This window comes from Mirounga leonina, unplaced genomic scaffold, assembly GCF_011800145.1.
Source record: "Mirounga leonina isolate KUSES-001 unplaced genomic scaffold, KU_Mleo_1.0 Mir_173, whole genome shotgun sequence".
NCBI lineage: Eukaryota > Metazoa > Chordata > Mammalia > Carnivora > Phocidae > Mirounga > Mirounga leonina.
In genome coordinates this window covers 42,042,418-42,063,796 of record NW_023270447.1, presented here as the reverse complement: position 1 = coordinate 42,063,796, position 21,379 = coordinate 42,042,418, and the positions used below count along the sequence as shown (strand labels likewise).

Here is a 21,379-nt window from a genome sequence, read left to right as displayed (position 1 = left end):
GAGGCAGAGGCATGCCAAGTCAGAGTGCTTTCCTGCTTTTCTTCCTCGTGTCCCCTCAGGAAGCCCCACCCAAAGCTGCTTCCATCTCTAGTCCTGAGCATGGGGACTGCAAGAGGAGAGCAGCTGTTAATGTCTGAAGATTTGGAAAAGCCGCGCCCCCCACTTGCCAGCAGCAGTGGGTATTTCTCTCTCCCTCTCCCTCCCTGTTTTTTTCCTTTTACAGAAATTTCTTTTAGCCAGATCATACTTTAAAGTATACTCCACAGAAATTTGGCATTATACAGCAATTCAGTATAGAAGAGACCATACTGACATTTGAGAGAGACTCACAGTAGAAGTACAGAGATTTGAAAGGTTCCCTAGTGTAGAACTTTCCAAACAGTGATGAGTTAGGCCATCTCCGTGAGAACTACCTGGATGATTCTCGCACATATTGGCCTCCCTCAGGCCTGTGAATTCATTATCTGTGGAGGTGGGGCCGAGGAATCTGCATTTCATAACATGCAAACCAGGATTAGTGGATAACCACTACCTTAGTGATGGAAATTCAACGTATGTAACTGTATTGAGCACCTACTATGTGCTCTGTCCTATTCCTCACATAGATAGTAAATAAGTCCTCACAGCTGTGACGATAAGGCAGATACTAGTGAGATACAGTTTGCATTCCGTAAAGTCACCCCTTTGAAATGTGTAATTAAATGGTTTTTAGTGCATTTCCAGAGTTGTGCAACCAACAGCATAATCTAATTTTAGAACATTTTTACCGTCCCCCAAAGAAATAACTATTAGCAGTCCCTGCCCAAGGTAGATATTGTAGCACCCTTTTTTAGAGCTGGGGAAATTGAGACTCTGGACATTTGAACCACGTGCCTCCAACCCCACAGTACATAGTGGAGCTGAGGGCCAGAGTCTGACAGCCTTGCTTCCAGAACCCATACTCTTTCCACTATACCATGCTCCCTTCCAGGAACTCAAGCCAAATTAAATATTTACTTGGGGAGAATAATTTGATGTTCTGGTTTTGTCCTTGTTCAGTAGTTTTAGATAACATATTTTTCCTTCCCGTCCCAGCCGGCATTTTGGGGTAAATAAATAGGGTTTAGTTTTTAGTTACGTATGCCGTACAGTCAGATTTTTAAAATTACATGAGAAATCAGCATGTTAAAAATGTCAGAGTAGGGAGGCGCCTGGGTGGCTCAGTCGGTTAAGCGACTGCCTTCGGCTCAGGTCATGATCCTGGAGTCCCTGGATCGAGTCCCGCATCGGGCTCCCTGCTCGGCGGGGAGTCTGCTTCTCCCTCTGATCCTCCCCCTCTCATGCTCTCTGTCTCTCATTCTCTCTCTCAAATAAATAAATAAAATCTTTAAAAAAAAAAAAATGTCAGAGTGGGAAACAAAACTAGAAGAAGCCAGCATTTGGTCCTATCCCTCGTTGGTGTCCTATCACATACCTTCTTTGAGACTTAGTTTCCTCTTCTGTCAAAGTGAGTTGTACCAAATCTTTTATTTATTCATTAAGCACTTATTGGACATCTGTTGGTGATTATGCTGGATATTCAGGGGAAATGATAACCATTTTCCTACCAGCTATGCTTAATTGGGCAAAAACAATATGCCAGACACTGTCCCATTTAATTCTAACAGCAAATCGAGTAGATGCTGATTTTCACTCTGTCCTGTCTCTGCAGGGTTGGAGGTATGTTGCTTAAATTTCCATGAGGAAGGTTTAAATAACTCGTACCGGTCACGCAGCTGAGATAGTTGAGGTCTGGAGGATTCCACAGCCCAGATCTTACCCCCCACGTTCCTCTCCAGGTGAGCAATTGGCTTTAACCCCCTGTGAGGTCACTACCAGTGTTTATAAACAAATACCTGCAGTTACAATGTGAAAGTAAATATTCAGTGATGACAATAAAGGGGGTTTAATCATTTGGCCTCCTAGTTAGGGCTGGATGAGCCCATGGATTCTGTTGAAGGTAGAGCCAATTAGTGTATTTCCTCCTCTCTAGCAGCCCCTCTCTGCTTAGTAGGTGCGGGTTGGAGTTTTAGGACTACTTACCTCCCCCAGTTCTTTGCATTGCCCTGCAGGATGGAAGTAACCCTGTCTATAGAGCAATCCTGCAGTACTAGATTGGGAGGGGCCAGCACCTGTGCAACCTTTTCCAACTTCAGTTGACTCCTTTGACCTCCTTGGCATATGTGTTCAAAGCCTTGGGCTCAGGTGAATTGGAGATTTGGGGTATGTTTCCCACTAGGTGGTACCATCAGTAATCAAGGGCAAAAGTCATTTTCACAAGGACCCAACTTGCATGTAGATTTCTAAATCAACTTGGGGAAACCAGTAGGCTGAGACTGAGAGCCAACTTTGTAAAGGCACCGGGAGCTCATGTAGAAGCCATTTTCTGGAAATCTAGAGTGTTTTTAGATCCATCTTGTTAGCTCAGAAGGCTTCTGAAAAGCTGACGTGCAAGAGTTTCTGGCGTTGGGATAGGGACATGGGTAATCTCAAATGATTCCTTATTCCTGGAAATAATTCTTTTTGGAGGATTTTTAAAAGTTACATTTATTGAGCTCTTATTGTATGCAAGGAACGAATGCTGTACATGCATCGAACCACACAAAAACCCTACAGGGTAGCTGTTTTGATCACCTCCATTTTACAACTTAGAATATGGAGGCAAATTAACCTTTCCAAGACCACCTGGTTGGTAACAGGATTTTTTAATTCCCCTTTCACATTCCTATTTTTTTTTTTTAGCCCTAAAATTTGAAGAACATTTCTAGCCAGCATTTATTTACTCATTAAAATTATATTGTGAATCTGAGCCCGGAGAGCCATCATTCATCAAAACGTTAGTTAATAATTATTGAGAATCCTGGCATGTGGTGTGGGAGCCATTGCGGGCGAGGGTTGTTACCATGGTATTCGATATGCGTGACAGGCACCCTGGCTGGGAGAGCCTGAAGAACGATACAGGCAGGAGGACCTGGGAGACATTTATGTAATCATATTAGCATTATTCTGAAAAGGCTAACTGCTTTGATTCATGTCTTAAACATCCACATTTAAATTTGCCATTCTCAAAATTGGTTTTCTCCATTTAAATTTTCATCTTAAAATCCTTTGACTCCTTGGCCCCTCATCCTGTAGCAAGTTTCAGAGATAGGTTTTATAATTTTTTTTTAACAATTCAACTCAGATTTCATCAGCAAATATAATTGTCTTGAAACCTCTATCCTTATGGCAGACCTACCTAGCATTAGTGGCTTCTCAATTTGGTATGAAAATTCTAACACGAGAGTAGAATGGAAATTTTAGGATCACTGAGTTTTCTGTAATCTGTTTTTCATTTTCTAGGTGGGGGACACTAGGCCTGCGGAGGCTCGGTGACCCCACCAGGCCAGAGAACTAGTTTGTGCAGAGCTGCAGTTTGCTATCCTTCATTCAGGTTTTGTGCTGTTTTGATGTACAGTTACTGTGCTTCATGATTGTACTAAAAAAGCATCTCTTTGAGAGACTGTACCAGAATTGCATTTGTGAAAATCATCTCTACTTGGATGTGGTACAAATGAACATTTCATGTGAAAAACAGCCACAACGACCTCCACGGTAGTGTATTTTGAAATGTCGAAAAACCAGTCTTCCTCTCTGAATGCAACTCTGTGGCCTTGCTTTAAACCCCAGCAGTTGTTTTTCATTAAGTTATTTTTAAATTATTTTTTTGCACAAGTATTTTTCAGTCTCCTTCCATAATATTACTCTGTGTAAGTGCTATTGGGATTTGTACAATTGAATAAAACAGTCCCTCGGAGGATTTCCTAACTCTACGGAGGAGATAAGACACATGGGAAACTTCAGTTCGGGGTCCTCTGAGTGTCATGCTAGATGATCCAGTTCATTTGGCTCTTAGAGCTGTCACAGACCCTTGGGATGGGAACTGGTTTTTAAATGGCCTGGATTTTTTTTTTTTTTCCTTTGTGAGAAGTTAGTAAAGTGGGTGCCTGGTTCTGAGCATGTGGAATATAAACATTCTTAAATCACCGATTTCATCATGTCACTTCCCAGCTAAAAATCCTTTTAACAGCGCTTTATTTCTTGGCAAATATACATTTATTCATTTACTCATTCAAAAAATATTTACTAAGTGCCTACCATATGCATAAAATCCAACTTCTCTTGCTGGCTTGAAAAACCTCCACAGTCTAGCTCCATCATTCCTATTCCATTCAGTTCAGCTTCATTTGCGGAAGTTTCCCTTATGAAACTGTCTTTGTATCAATGACTGATTTCAGAAGCCCTCTTTAGAATATGAGCTTTTCCAGGAAAGAAGCAATGTCTTTATCTTTGAACACCCCTTTTCCAAGTTTACGGGGCCAGTGCGTAATGAGCCCTTCAGAAGGGTTTTCTTGAAGCCAAAGGACCTAGAATGTAGGGTCCACATGGGCAGGGATTTTGTCTGTTAAGCTCCTTCTTGTATCTCTAGCATGTAGAACAGTGCCTGGACCTAAGTATTTAGTACTTAGGGCTAGACCTTGCCTGTGAACACTCTGAAATGTTCTCGCTCAAGGTCAAATCCCATCTCTTTGGAGTTTGTCCCTCCTTCACCCCCTCCCACCCCCACCCCAGCACCTCGGGCCTGTGCCAAACATACTAAGTTCAAACCAAGTCTGTGTTGCATTGTTGACTACTCTTTTTTTTATTTTTAACTTCTCCTTCCAGCCAGACCGTGATCTCCTTGAGAATATGGGGCCATATTTTACATGGTTTCTGACTCCTTCAGAAAGGACATGATTGATTGCCTGAGTTATTAATTAAACATCATTGCTTAGGTCTGGAAGGTTAAACATTGCAGGGTTTCTAGTTCCCTTTGTCTTTAACGGATGGATTCCTAAAGACCTGAGCATTTGACTAGGTTTGTGCACACACAGAACACTTGAATATTGAGGGCTTATACCCTTAAAGTGCTGCCCGCTCCCAAGAATAAATGCACAGCCATTAAATAACTCCTGCTTTTTTTCTTTTAAGGTGAAACAAAAAAGCCTTAATGGAGATCTAGGAGGTGGAGAGAGAAGGAATTAGGAGTTAAGAGAGTGGAAGTAGGGGAGTGGAAATTTGGCACCATCTGCAAAGTGTTTGGGCCACTCAACTTTCATTTCTGAGAGGTTGCCATGTGCATTGTCATGAATATTACTTATAATCAAGTTACATTGGCTAAAGGCTGAATCCTTCCAACATGTGGAACTGATTTACTTGACTTTTTTCCTCTTACTCTCTTTGAAAGCCAAAGCAACAACAACAACAACAACAAAAATCCAGTAACCCTTCAGAAGTTTTATTGCATTTAGGGGGAAGTGTTTCCGTCTTGTTTTGCCTGTCTTTGTTCTCTGGGTTCATATTTACTCACCCCCTCTTCTGGTTTTGAATGCTGCAACAGGAAATCAAGTGATCAAGATGAGGAATTTTGCTTGCTGAGGTTATTGCTTTAGATTTTCCCTGCTAAATCAGACTACAGGCTGTTCCTTTCTCCCTGTAATTTCTTTTGAGGGATAGAGTGGACCAAAACAGGCAGCTCTTTGTAAAGGTGACACTTGTCACTGACTTGTGACTCTCCCACATGCTTTCTTACTATTCAGAGCTCATGTTGGTTTGAAGGGTGTTAAGTCAAATGGCATCAGACTAAGGAATTCATAATTTGAGTTGTTTTGCAAACTTGAAGTATGCAGGCCACCGTGTGTGTGTGTGTGTGTGTGTGTGTGTGTTCACTTAGAGCGCAAGGAAGACAGGGGAGGAAAAAACAGGGATGTGGGGGGAAAGCTTTGTTAAAAAATGTCCCCCCTTCTCTCAATTTATTATCTTCAAAAGAAAGGATACCTTCCTCCTTTTTTTGTTAGCTGGTTGAGTGACCAACCAAAATACTGACTTGAATGATTTAATGCCCAGATTAATGGATATGCAAATGCTTATTTATGCTCACTAGGTATAATACACTGTGCTAAGAAATTGTGGCGTGGACCAATTATCAAAAATTTACAACAAAGTTAGAACCTAGAAGCCAAAAAGGGTGGAAGAGAATAAAGTAAAATGTAAATAGTAGTTGGTTTTTACTGAGTAGTCAGACAATAGATTTTTCCCCCTCTTCTTACTTTACGTATTTTCAAATTTTCTACAATGAACTATTTTTTAAATTGTCATATAGTCTTTGCTTCAGAAGTTGAGAGAAGGGATAGATTACCATTAGTTGGAAACTGTTCAGAATGAGCTAGAACTTCAGTTTTACACAGGTATTTTTGCTCTCCCCATACCTCTAGTTGTCATAGAATTAGTATCATTCAGAAAATAATCTTTTTTTTTTTTTAAAGATTTTATTTATTTATTTGAGAGAGAGAATGAGAGACAGAGAGCATGAGAGGGAGGAGGGTCAGAGGGAGAAGCAGACTCCCTGCCGAGCAGGGAGCCCGATGCGGGACTCGATCCCGGGACTCCAGGATCATGACCTGAGCCGAAGGCAGTCGCTTAACCAACTGAGCCACCCAGGCGCCCCAGAAAATAATCTTAATACTCTAACAATAATAGAGTAATAATAGAGTAACAAGATTGAATAACTGTCTTAGTGTGTGAAGTACATTCATAATGTTTTTAGTGCAGGCTATATAAAGTCCTTTTCATGTTTATGAGGTTAAGTGAGTTAATATATGTGAAGTACCTAGTGTCAGACAGATAGTAAGCACTTTATAAACAACAGCTAGGGGCGCCTGGGTGGCTTAGTCGTTTAAGCGTCTGCCTTTGGCTCAGGTCATGATCCCAGGGTGCTGGGATTGAGCCCTGCATTGGGCTCCCTGTTCGGCGGAGAGCCTGCTTCTCCCTCTCCCACTCCTCCTGCTTGCGTTCCTTCTCTCATTGTCTCTCTCTCTGTCAAATAAATAAATAAAATCTTAAAAAAAAAAAACAGCTATTATCATTTTTTTATGTATACAACGTTAAAATGAGTCTCTTGGGTCAGGATATGTGTGCCTGGGGCACCATTTGCCACAAGGTCATCTACTGTGTACTGATTTATTTGAAATTTCCAATCTAGGCCTCTTCCTCTGCCATGATTTTCAGTTCCTAAGCATTGCCCTTTGTCATGAAATGGCAATAGCCCTGTTTCTTCCAAGTCCGTATGGTATTCAAGATCTGATTTTTATAGTGAGGCTCAAGTGTAAGCCCTTGCATTTATTTTTCCCTCTGAAAGCTCTCAAAGTGGTGATCTTGTCTTTTGTAGAGTTGAGCTGTAACTGAATGTATGCCCGTTTTCATAAGTGTGGCGACTCTGAAAAGTGTCCTCCATTATAAAGGAAGTACATGCTCCATTTTGAGATGGGAGTGGAATGGGGAGGAAAGAAAATATATTCTAGATTCACTATTCACAGGGAAGCCGTGTTGCTATTTTGGGCACTTTCTAGATTTTGTATAAGTTTTCTCTATTTAGATGGTGTTTACCTAGAGGATGATACATAAACTTTAGGGTAAGGCAAATTTTACATCTAGAGTTGGCCACTTACTAATGTTCAACTTTGGGCAAATTTAGTCTCTCAGAAGCTCAGTTTCCTTGTCTGTAAATGAGTATATAGTAACTACTATGAAGGGTTGTTGTGAATTTTAAATAATATGTTGTAAAGCACCTGAATATTCTGGGCCCTCGATAATATAGAGTACCCTCCCTCCCCAACACACACACATGTAATTAGAACAATACTTGTATATTTAAATGCTGCTTTAAAAATATTAACAACAAAAATCATTGTAAACTAGTATTAACTGTACAAAATAGTGCATTAAATGAAGAGTAATTTAATCAGCACTTTGTTGCTGGGCATTTAGGTTATTTTTATTTTTTAAAGATTTTTTATTTATTTAATTAACAGAGAGAGACAGCGAGAGAGGGATCACAAGCAGGGGGAGTGGGAGAAGGAGAAGCAGGCTTCCCGCTGAGCAAGGAGCCCGATATGGGGCTCGATCCCAGGACCCTGGGACCATGACCCGAGCTGAAGGTAGACGCTTAACCAACTGAGCCACCCAGGCGCCCCATTAGGTTATTTTTTATTTTGCTTTTTGGTGGGAACCTTTTCAGTATTCTTGGTAAACTATTTTCTTGAGCCACCTGTCTCCAGAATGAGCGAATTGAGAGATTTGAGAAAATGACCAAGATTTGTAGCAACAGATTCCTGACCTTAGAATGCAGAATGATGAGCCTCCGCAGAGGTCATTTTTCTGCACCTTACATATGTTTAACATTTTGAGGCTAACTAGTCTGGTAAAAATCAGACAAGGTCTAATCTGGGCAGAAGGGATACCTTAAAAACCTAGTAAGATTATGCATGAGGGTATGCTTAGGGGAAAATAAAGTCATGCATATGTTTTCTTTTCTGAAACACTTAAGTTGCCATTAATTTCCCTGCCCAGAGATTGTTGGAGTTTGTTGTAACAATTGCACTTTCTCTTTTCATGGCTAATGTTGGTCAACTTCGTGAGATAACGGCGGTGATCTATATTTTCCTCCCCTTTGGCCACAATTCCTAGAATCCTAGGAAGAGATCCAGAGCTGAATGAAGCTATTAGTGAACTGTCAGCCAGATTGGCTTGCAACAGAGACCTGTAAACATCAAGAGAATAAGCCTTTGGATAAGAATTCAGTCCTGCATTTTCTTAGCAAAGATCAGGGAGGGGGACCAACAGAACGTCACTAGGCTTGTAGAGGTATTTATTTCTTCACTGTGCTCTTGTGCTATACGATTCATTTCAATATCTAAGATTTGGCAGAGCTGTTGGAGGCGTGAAGGTGGAACCCACTGTCTGGACTGTGACCATCTTATTAAACACTCATATAATTATTCATGTTCCAGCAAAGCAGGATTCTCTTGCCATCTGTTAAGTAGCCTCAATTAAATACATTTGGGAGGGAAGGAGATGGCAGGTAGGCAGAGGAGTGGGTGAAGTGGGGACAGGGAAGGACTAGGGTGCAGCCCTTAAGAGGTGGGGGGGAAGTAGGCTACGCACCACATATGCACATGTGTATACACACACACACACACACCCACACACAGCAGGATGTCCTTTTTCCCTCTCTTGCAGTAGAGGTGGGGGGGCATTATATTCAGTTGTTAACATGATTCTTTAATTTCTAACTTCATGAGTCGAACCTCCTCTTTGGGGTAGGAGGAGGAAGGCAGTGTTTAGGAAAATAAAAGAACAGAATACGCAAAGAGGAGAGGGGACTAAATTGAGTCAGAAGTTGAGGGTATCCAAGCTGAATGAAACTCAGATACCGACACCTTTTTTTTTTCCTTGCTGATAATTCAGGTTAGTATCGTACCAGTGGATGGGAAGCTCAAGAACTGAGTAATGTTGCATACTTAGAATATGAGGGAACAATTACTATGTAGCCTCAGGGAAGGCTCAGGAGACCTTATCTGTGAATTGCTAGGTGACTCTCCAGTTGGTATAGTCGCAATTTCATCTGGATTACGGATTAGGTGTAACTTTTTGAGTATTTATAATAATCCAGTTAATAGATTCTTTTCCTTTTTAATGCATAAATAATTTTGAAAAGAGAGGAAACATTTTACTAGGGTGTATTTTAAGAGACTGCCGAGAATGTATGTTTAAAAGTAAACTTGAAGTATAACATACATACAGAAAAGTACACAGAGGTGTCTGATGAATTCTCGTAAAAGTGAACACATCCTCGTAACCGGCACCCAGATCAAGCAATGGAATGTTGTACCATCCTAGAAGCCGCCTCATGCCCTGTTCTGTTCATTCTCTCACAAAAGGTAACCACTATCCTGACTTCTGACAGGATAGGTTAGTTTTGCCCGGTTTTGAATTTGCTGTAAATAGAATTATACACTTTACATTCTGTGTTTGTCTGCTTTCACTCAATATTGTTTGTATCATCATGTTGATGCATGTTGCAATTGTGTGTTCATTCCCATCGCTGAACCTTTCATTGTGTGACTACACCACAATTTGTTCTATTGCTGATAGGCATTTGGATATTTTCCAGGTTGGGGCTCTTAGGAGTATCAGTGCTGCAGTGAACATTCTTAGGCTCCTCTTTTGATAAATATATGAACACACTTCTGCTCAGTGTATACCAAAGATGGGAAATGCTGGGTCGTAGGATATGCATCTAATTAAGTTTAGAAGATACTGCTAGTTTTCCAATGTGTGTGTATTAATGAGAGAAAGGTCATTTTTGTCCAGAGTACTCCATTCTCATGAGCATAAAAATAAGATACCTTGTTTTCTTTTGGTTGTGGAAGTAAATTCAATTGATAAAGAATTCAGTGAAATATTTTTACTTAAAATAATTTCTTAAAACTCCTCACCCATTTTAATGCTCTTTTCACTTTACCATAAAACATATTTTTACTTATAGTATTTAGGAATGAGAAAGAGTAATGGGTGGGGGTTGGGCGGCATCTTTGCCTTTACTTCCAGGGATTCATATACCATGGGAATTCCTTCAGACTCCCTCCAGGTTGTGCTCAAATTTTGAGAGTTCAAATTTCTGGAATTCCTTTTGTTCTCCAGGGAATTGGGATCATGGAAAGTGACAACTTGGAAATAGAGTGCAGAATGCCTGCCCCGCACAGCATACCCTAACCCTGTCACTGTGAGCACATCATCCAAGAGGACCGGGCAATCTGACCTTTTGGAATTGCTCACTATTTTCCTGTTTTAGGACAACTTTTTCATTTTCGTTGTTCAAGTCCCTCTAACAACCAAGAAACTCTCTACACTGAGGTCACCAAAATGTCAGCTAGGTATACCATTTGGAATGCCTGGCTCTCAAATTAAAAACACCTCCCTCCCACCCCCAGAACCCTGTATTCTGTTCCCTTCACAGCTTCACATAGCAGGAGAAAGTAATAAAAAATAAGATCTTTGTCTGGGACTCTGAATCACTCCAGACACTGGTGATATATATATTGACACCGGATACGTATATTGTTATGCCAGCATATTATATTTTGCTTAAAATATTAGGGAAAAAATCCCCAGTAGGCCTTTTTATGTAAATGTAGGTGTTGGGATTCCTAGATTATCCTGAACAAAAAGGTGATGTGAACACATTTAATAGCTTTGCTAAAATCAATGTTTGTTTTTAACTTAAGACCTGGGTTCAGAGCTCAGCACTTGAATTTTTTTTCTCTTTCTTTCTTTCTTTCTTTCTTTCTTTTTTTTTTTACCTATGATACATTTTCTAATGCTTGAACTGTCGCTTTCAGTCTGTGAAATTGGTTTCAGATCTTTGCCCTGCCTGCCCCGTAGAGTTGCTATGGGGATCAAATGTGATCATTTATGTGAAATTGTAAATTATAAAAGTACTAAGCCCAAGCCTTTGAGAGCTGGGCTTATTTAGCAGGCCCTGCATTTTAAGCTAGGTGGTTACTGTCCATTGACCTAGAGCTTAGGGGAACTCGCTCTGTACCTTGAGATCTTGTGTGCACACACAAGCCTGAACTTTTAACCTTGTACCAGACAGGACTGGCTGACCTATTGAGTCGTGAGTTACTTGTCTAGATTCTCCCAGCGCCTAACAGCCTTCCCCTGCGTGGGGAAGGAGAGGGGCAAAAACTGTTTGGTGAGAGCCCCAAACTATGACCCTTGCAGGTGATTTCACTTTGTGGGGTGGTTAGAGGGCTATAGAAAGTAGGTAGCCTACAGAGTCACTACTGTTCATATACAAAATTAAAAAAAATTTTTTTTATCCACCCACATTCATTAAGTACAGAGAATATAAAAATGCTTATAGGCCATAAAAAGATCTGCATGAAAGTATTAGCAGTCATTATTCATAATTGTTAAAATAATAACTGAGTAAAACAGGGACTGAAACACAGCCTTGTGAACACCTCCCAACATCTATTCCTTATTACTAGTGAGGAATTCACTTTTATTTTAACCAAAAAAAAAAAAGAACATTCTTAAGTTTGGCCTTTGGTAGGTGTTGACTTGAGCAAGGTGGATCTGGTGTGCTTCCCAGGGCTGTTTCATGCATTGTTCCATCAGGCACCTTCCAGGATAGGCCAGATGATGTATCAACTGGAGGATGATTGTCAGAAATGAGAAACTGACTACACTCATCAAGGTCTGGAGATACTACATGAGTTATGTTAATTTTTAGTCAGTGTTCTAATTGGTACTGAGCAGGTTTTTTTTTTTTTTTAATTCCCAATTTCATTTCTTAAAAAAGATTTTATTTATTAAGAGAGCGTGCACACAGGCAGAGGGGAGGAGCAGAGGGAGAGGGAGAAGCAGACTCCCCACTGAGCAGGGAGCCCAACATGGGGCTCCATCCCAGGACCCAGGATCATGACCTGAGCCAAAGGCAGTTGCTTAACTGACTGAGCCACCCAGGCGCCTCCCTGAGTGGGTTTTGAATATCAAATAGTATAAAAATATGGAATATGGTCTGGGAAGTAGATGGCAGTGACCCATAGTTAATAGACTATAACCCAAATGTTATAGTCTATTAAACTAAGATGTTCACCAGAAAACTGAGAACTTAAAATTGTAGGAATGGAGGTCTACAGGTTCCTAATTCCTTTTTCAAAATGGAATCTGTCCTAGGATTCAGAATCCTGATGCCCCTTAATGAAAAAACATTGCCAGTGAGATCTCGAACAGAACCCAATAATCAGATGCATTAACTAATATATCTGCATCAGAACTAATGAACATACACATTAAGTGGTTTAATAAAGGCTATAAGTACACATCAGTTGGAGTTAGGATTTATAGCCTAATAAATTCAGATCATGTCCTATTTTGCTAACAAATGTGTTATGTGAAACTTTTGACTTTTAGAGCCTTTTGAATTTTGGAAAGACATGTAAGGGATTGTTGATCTGCATTATGTTTGGATATTAGTTCCTAACAGAAGTGGGGTTTTTGTTTTGTTTTGTTGTTTTGTTTTGTTTTTAAATATGTCAGGCAGGCATATGGCAAATTCTTGTGAGACAATAGAGTTAGGAGCACCAGATCTGGAGTCCGCCTGGGTTCCAATTGCAGCCTTGCCAAGTGACTCTGGGTAAGATCATTAACTTCCCAGGGTAGGAGTTTTTCATCTTTGGAACTGCAGCAATTTCCTTATAAAGATGGAATAGGATATGCATACAAAGCTCCAATATGTGCTTGGCATTAGACACTCAACAACAGATCTGCTTGTTTTCTCCTCTGTATAATGGAGATAGTAGTGCCTGTCACGAAGATGTTTTAGGAGACATTTTTAAATAAGTAAAAAAATATATGCTAAGAATAATGTCTGCCCATAGTAAGCATTCATTACACAGTAGCCAGTATCATTATTATTAGCATTATTATTTTTTCTTTAAAGATTTTATTTATTTATTTGACAGAGAGAGACACAGGGAGAGAGGGAACACAAGCAGGGGGAGTGGGAGAGGGAGAAGCAGGCTTCCCACCGAGCAGGGAGCCCGATGCAGGGCTCGATCCCAGGACCCTGGGATCATGACCTGAGCCGAAGGCAGACGCTTAACGACTGAGCCACCCAGGTGCCTCTATTAGCACTATTATTAAAAATATGTACCTTTCCTATCACAGTCATTTTTTTTTTTTTAAGATTTATTTATTTGAGGGGGGGAGGGGCAAAGGGAGAAGGAGAAAGAAACTTAAGCAGACTGCGCTGAGCACGGAGCCGGACGCAGGGCTCAAGATCGTGACCTGAGCCAAAACCAAGAGTCGGCCCATTAACCAACTGCACCACCCAGGCGCCCCCCCACAGAGTCTGTTTTAGGAAGGAAAGGGAAAATTAACATCTGTTGGATGAATGAGTGGTGTATTGTAAAATTATGATAATTCATAATCCAGAATTTTCCAGACTAATTCCATCCCATTCTGTCACAGTCCTTTCCCCCGCCCCCAGCACCTTATCTTTCCCCATTTGCACAGCACTTGGTAAACTTGGTGCTTGCCTTCCTCACCACAACCATGCAGGTGTGTTAGGCTGTTCTGGAAGCTGTCCCAGATGCTGATAAGCCCTTGGCAGTAGGATAGAAAGGGAAAAGGGAAGTTTTGGCTGACATCTCCAGGTCTGACTCCTTACTCATCGGGAGACTTTCAGTGGTATCTTTAAAGTTTTAGGATAAATGATAGGGCCCCTGCTCTTTTTTTGTGTCTCTAACAGATTAGTATCTTAGATTCTAATTTCCTTAGTTTGTTATATATGAATCTCTTGTGATCAGTAATGGGTAGGGTTTGGTAAAGTCTTAAGTCTGCAGGGATGTTTTAAATGCAGGCAATGTACAGAGGGGGTGGGTACTAGCTAGGCGGAGAGCAGTGGAAGAATGTGTGTGCTTGTGTGTCACAGTTTGGACTAATGTCTTGGCATGGCTGTCCCATTTCCTGACATGTAAGAACTGGATCTTAAGGCTGCACATATTTGGCAAGCCCTATTATGTTACCCTCCCAAGGGAGTGCTTGGGTAATGAAGGTGATAGATAATATTGGGTAGGTACTGGTGGGACCAGAGACATGAGAGAATATGGAAAGAATCCCTTTTAAAATATCTTTATTGCGGGCGCCTGGGTGGCTCAGTCGTTAAGCATCTGCCTTCGGCTCAGGTCATGATCCCAGGGTCCTGGGATCGAGTCCCACGTCGGGCTCCCTCCTCGGGGGGAAGCCTGCTTCTCCCTCTCCCACTCCCGCTGCTTGTGTTCCTGCTCTCGCTATCTCTGTCTCTGTTAAATAAATAAATAAAGTCTTTAAAAAAAAGAAAAAAAAATATCGTTATTGCATTAGATTTTAGTGTCTGTAAACAATTACAGCATTCAGGGAGTGCAGGATTTAAATGAGAAACACAACTTTGTCAGATTATACCACTTGGATAAAATGGCATGGGCTCCGGAAATCTATAATTAAATGTATTTTTGAAAATGAAAAATATAGTGGAACATCTGGTTTATTTCACTACGGAAGTGCCTGGGCATTTGCTTATATAAGTGTGATTGACTTTGGCCAATATGTGGATTTCTCTGTGTAAAATAACAGTATTTTAATTAAATTTTTTCTGCTTGATTCTGTTTGTGTTGTAAATAAATTATTCACGCACGCACACACATGCTCATTAGAAAATGGCTGTCGTCTTTAGAAAATCTAATGTTTGTTCATTTTTCTTTTTGTTCCAGCGGATATTCAACTCCTTTGTTTACACTGAGAAAATCTCAAATGGAGAAAGTGAAGTACAGCAGGTAAGAGGTTATTTTGTACTTGACCTTCTCTTTGTCTTGCTTTTGGATACGGCCTCACTACTCTTTGCGGGCCATGTCCACGTGAGGTCTCCCACAGTTCGGTGTAGGATTTCATCTATGTCTTAAGAGTAACAGTGACAACCTCAGACTTGAAATTCTTGCAGACCATTGAAATAATGGTACTGGGGATGTTTTTTTTGCTATTTGTGTTGTACGTTGGAAGTATGATTTGATTCCTTTTCGTTGTGAAGATTCCTGAACTGACCCAAATTTTGAAATATTAGAAATTATTTCATCTGATACTGGAAGTGCCCAGGCTTTGGAATCAGACCAACCCAGGTCAAATTCTGGTTTTCTCACTTATTCCATGACCCCCAGTAAGCAAGTTAGCCTTTTTGATCTGCTGTTTCTCGGTTTTAAATAAGGTGAATACAATATCTCCTTTATGAGATAGAATTAAATGAAGTAATGTCGAGATAATTGAGAACAAATGAAATCCTTTATGTGGAAGATTCGGGCATAGAAGCAGCTCAGTGGATATTGGCTTCTTTTGTTCTTTAATTTTTCTTTCCTCTTGAATTCTTCGTTTGCTTCTTTCCTTCCATCTCCTTTCAATGCTGTGTGGGGTCAAAAAGTTCTGAGGCCAGATTCTATTTACTTTATTTATAGCTACCTTCAGATGGACTGCTTCCTAAAGTAAAACATAGTGTTGGTGAACTTGGTCATAAATAATTGATCTGTGCTTGAAAAGAAGGGTGGTAAAGAGGATTCTGGGTTCTAATTTCAACTAATCTGCCAACTTCATTACACTATGTGACCGTCAACTGGTAATTTGAAGCGAGGTTGGAAACTTAAGTAAAAAACAGAACCAAGCTAAAAACCAGAGTGTAGCGGAGTGCTTCCACAGAATAAAAAGATAACTATAGTAAAACACACAATAATTCAAACTCTCTGAGATGCTGCCTTTATTTTATTCATGGAAAACAGCTTGACTTGATCTGAACTAAAGAAGTGCTATACAAGAGACAAAAAGCTTTGCAAGTGTCATTAGAGTGAAGTTATTTATGGGGTAGTTATTTATTTATAATAAATTACTGTGGTTTAATTTTGAAGTTCAGCATTTCCTGTGTATAGACCTTAAAATGTTTTATTGGTTTCTGCAGGTTAAATTTAGAGGATGTAAGCACTTACGTTATGTACTCTTTTTCTTAGCTTTAGATATTTTTAAAAACTAATGACCTCAAATTACAGTGAATATGATGTGGTTTGCTGTATCGAGTCTTATCTTAATAATTCCTGTCTTATTTTTATTCCAGCAAACTGAGAAGTGCTTTAAGGTCATGAAATTTAAAAGGGTTTTTATGGGAGGGAGGGAAGATTTCTACACAAAGCATGTTGGAGGAAACTTTCTGGGAGACCAAAGGCCACTTGATAACATTTTAAAGAAACTGACCCAGGGATATCAGCTTTGTTGCTTTCCTTGAAGTAACAGATACAGGTTCTTCCTTCAGCTGTTTTCAAATGTGAAACTTGTTTTGTTTTCCCAGACTGATGTCATTGCTTTATTTATCAAGCTGTGCACAAGTTTGGAAACCTTTAATAATTTTTAAAAATTATAGCAACTGAGCACGAATGGAACACTGGTGCTTATCACATTGAATTTTTGTTCTCCAAATAATCTTGAAGGAAAGATACCCTTATTACAGATAAGCAAACTGAAGCTCCAAGAGATAAAATAAGTTACCTGTAGCCTCATGACTGTTACCTTAGCTAGTTTTCAAAATAAGTTTGACACAAATTTTATATATGTGTATATATATGTATATTTTTTTATTTTAAGAGTTCATTTTTAAAATTTGTATTTTCAGTTCAAAACAGTAGCTTCTGCTAAGCTTTTTTTTTTTTTTTTTTTTGGTATTGAGTAATTCAAATGAGTTATCCCGTAGTTCTGTGTTCCCCCCCTCTGACTGTGAAAAAGTTGACCCAGAATGTACTTTTAACCTTCCTCCAATCTCTCTAGTCTGCCCTCTGGAAGAACCCTGAACAAATAGATCTTATGCCTCTTTTGCATCCAGTATGTGGAGATAATTATCATGTCATCATTATTGTAAGAACAATCATAACTGCTTATAAGATTTGTTTGATAAGTCAAAACAGGCTAGTTATTCAAAGTAGATTATTGACCTCTATACTCCATTTTAGCTCACAGCCTTTAATGGACCACTTCATGTTTTGGTATATTTTGTAGGATCTGGAATCAGGATCAGGAAACTTGAGTTTTCTATCCATCATTCCTCCATTGGGGGTAATGAAAACTAGAGCCTCATGGGTTCTTACCCTCCCACCTTACTAATCAAATCTTACTGAGATTTGGATCTGACTTGTGCATACTATATAAGTTGGCAGTAAATCTAATGCGCTGTTAATATCTTCTGGTTAGGGGAGCAAAGTAATTAAACTAATAAAAAACATTTTGTGATTCTTGACTCTTTCCACAAAACTCTCTATGGTATAGACTTTGCTTTGCTTTTTCTAATTATTTCTTTTAAATTAACCTTCAGAGTGTGACTCTAGGTGCCTAACAATGTGTTTTAAATCTTTAATTAGTTCAGTATCTGTAGTTTCACTGCCAAAAATCTATGGCAACAGCCTCAGGAAACTAAAAATCCCATGCACACATTCTCATGTGGAGCATTTCCCATAGACTACGTTTTTTTAAAACTTTGAGAAATGAAGTTGTATGAGCACATAAAGCCATTATATGAAATTGAACTCGAATCAAGAAAAATAAATTTTTGATCAAGTGCCCCAAAGAGAGCAAAACATCGTCCATAAAACACAAAGCAATGAAGAAGAAACAAAAGGAGAAAGAGCCTCTTGGAGCATTTAATTGGATCATTAAAGAAACCAGAGGCACCTTGGACATGTTTCAAGAGTTTGGTCTAACTTTTTCACAAATGCTCTAATAATTATTTAGGTTAATCATTTGTTCAATGAAACAGCAAACCTATTTCCATCATGCACTGTTTCATAAATTATTGATGGCAGTGGCTTATTTTAGAAGACTTCAGAATTCTTTTGGAACGGGCAGTCATAGGAAGTCATGTGGGCATTGTACCTGACCTTGGGCCAAGTACTCCTTCTTTCTTAATCCGTTTTTCTCTCTTCAGGATCCTATTCTTCAGCATGTAAACATGCTATTCTCCTGTCTTAAGCATAAACAAACCCTTGACCCTGCTTCCTCCTCCGTGTACTGCCCCATTTTTCTTTCCCTTTGAAGCAAAACCATCACAAGGTGTCTATACTCCCTAGATCCAGTTCTCCCATTCTCTCTGAAACGTTCTCCAGCCCTACAAGTCCCACAAAACTGCTCTCTTCAAGGTCACCAGTGATGCCCACTTTGCTAAATCCCGGCTCCTCGTTGTATTTGATTAACGTCAGTATGAAGAAGTTGATCCTTTCCGTTGTGTTGATAAACTTACCTGGCTTGGCCCTGCAGGACCCCACACTTGCCTCCTTGCTGTTTCTTGGCATATTCCTGCCTTTTAGGGCTTTGCACTGGTGCTGTTCAGACATACGTCCCCAGGGGCCTTCGCCTGCTCCAAGTCTTTCCTCCGAAGTCACTTGCTGAAAGAGGTGACCACCATATTTTAAAATGCAACCCGCCCTGCCTGCCAAACTCCTGATTTTCCTTCACTTTGTTCTACTCACCACCCCCCCTTATTACTTATCACTTTGTGGTTTTAGGGTATTTGCTTTATAAATCTAGTTTGGAAACATTTCCTTGTCCTTTACTTTCAAAAAAAGTATATAACACTGGTAGTATTCCTTCCTTTGATGTTTGGTAGAATATACCCGGAATGCCATCTGGACTTGGAACACTCTTTGTGGGCAGGTTTTTGATCATCAGTTTCTTTAATAGCTATAGGTCTTTGGGTTTTGTGGGTGGAGTTGAGGCGGGGGGAGGTGTAGTTTTTTTTTTTTTCTCCTCAGATTTTCTGTCTTGTATCAATTTTAGTAAGTGGATTTTTTTCAAAAATTTGTCTTTTTCATCTAAGTTGTCAAATTTGTTGGCATAAAAGTGTTTAGAATATTTTGCTATCTTTTTAATACCTGTAGGCTAAAAGAAGAACATGAAGAATCAGTAAAACCAAATGCTTGTTCTTTGGGAAAATCTGTTAAAAGGATAAATGAGACTGACAGAGAATGAGAGAACAAATGGCAAAGTGAATTGGTGATGACCAAGTTTTTAAAACTTGGCCTCATTAATTTTTTCCACTTTCTATTTCACAGATTTAAGCTCTTTATTATTTCTTTCCTTGTGTTTTAGGTTAATTTTGGTCTTCCTCTTCTTAAATTGGAATTTTAGGTCTTTTTTTATTTTTTTTTTTTTACACCTTTCTGTTTTTCAAATAGAGGCACTTGACACTATAAACAAACGGTCCTCTAAGCACTGCTTTTGTCATCCCACAAAGATTGAGATCATGGTTTTCTTATAGTTCAATTTTTTAAATATTTTCTAACTTCTTTTTTGACCCATGGATTACTTTATAGTGTGTTGTCCAATTTCCAAAACATTTGGGGTTTTCTTAGCTATTGTTACTAATTCCTAATTTAATTTCACTGTGATCAGAGAATATATTCTATGATTTCAGTCTTTCTTAATTTATTGAAACTTGGGTTTTATGGCCCAATATACGATTTATTTCGGTGAATATACCATGTAAACTTGAAAAGAATGTGTATTCTTCAGTTGCTGACTGTTAGGTTCTTTATATACCCATTAGGTTAAGCAGGTTGATAATTCAGATCATTTATTTTGGGGCTGATTTTTATTTTGTCTAATTCCATCATTGCTAAGAGGGTTGTTAATATCTGTATTGGTGGAGTTGTATAATTTTTCCTTTAATTCTGCCCATTTTTGCCTCCTGTAATTTGAGGCTTCATTATTGGGCATGTATGCATTTAAAATTATTTGGTCTTCCTGATGAGTTGTTTTTGACATTATAAATTGTTCTTTATGTCTGGCTACAGTGGTCTTTCCTTGAAGTTTGTTTAAGCTGATATTATATAGCCACTCCAGCCTTTCTGTGCTTACTATTTGCACCATGTCTTTTCATAAGCATTTACTTTCAGTGTCTCCATTGTTAACAGTGTATCTTTTGTAGACGGAACATAGTTGAGGCTTTTTTATCTGACAATTTTGGTCTTTTTTTTTTTCTTTTATATATATTTTTTTATTATGTTATGTTAATCACCATACATTACATCATTAGTTTTTGACGTAATGTTCCATGATTCATTGTTTGCGTATAACACCCAGTGCTCCATGCAGTATGTGCCCTCTTTAATATCCATCACCAGGCTAACCCATCCTCCCACCCCCCTCTGACAATGTTGGTCTTTTAATTGGGAGTATTTACTTTGATTGTTGGATTTGGGTCAACTGTTTTTCATTTTCCCCTCTTTTAGTTCCTCCCCCACCTCCTTTTGAATTGTTGATGTTTTTTGGGGAATTTCATATTAATCTATTTTAGCTTTTTTAATCTATATTTCTCTACTTATTTTTAGATTTATGCTCTATAAATTACAATACACAACCTTAACTTATTACAGTCTATTCCATTTGGAGTTTAATATTCTATCACTTCATATAAAAACTAGAACGCTCAGCCTTATAGGTCCATTTTCCCACTACTGTCCTTCATGCTAGAGTTCTATCTATTGTAAACTGCACAAGAGAATGTTAGGCTTTGCTTTAAATTGTCCTATGAATTTAATAAATTAAAAGAAAAATAAATGTTGGATACTTGCCATTTCCAGTAAGCTTCATTTCTTTCCAAAGATAATCAACTGATAATCTAAAAACTTATTTTAATATTTAGTTGTAGTGAAGATTTTCTGGTGACAAAGTCTCTTTCTCATTCTTGTGCTCAGAAAATGTCACTTGACACTGAATTCTAGACTGACTTCTTTTAATCTTTTAATGCATAAATGATCCACTGTGTACTGGACTCCACCTTCTGATAAGTCCATAAAAGTTGTCACGGTGTATGATATCATTGCCCCACCCACACTCCATGGATGCTTTCACAATTTTTCCCTCTTTGGTTTTCAGC

General features: G+C 39.1%; 1 protein-coding gene across 2 annotated transcripts in view; it reads left to right on the top strand.

Annotated features, from left to right (window-relative positions):
* CACHD1 (cache domain containing 1) overlaps positions 1–21,379 on the top strand; it is a 199,990-nt gene that overhangs the window by 64,914 nt on the left and 113,697 nt on the right. For both annotated transcript variants that reach the window (XM_035018363.1, XM_035018364.1), the window contains exon 2: positions 15,198–15,260. In XM_035018363.1, coding sequence (XP_034874254.1) covers positions 15,198–15,260 — 63 coding nt within the window. The remainder of the gene's footprint in view (positions 1–15,197; positions 15,261–21,379) is intronic.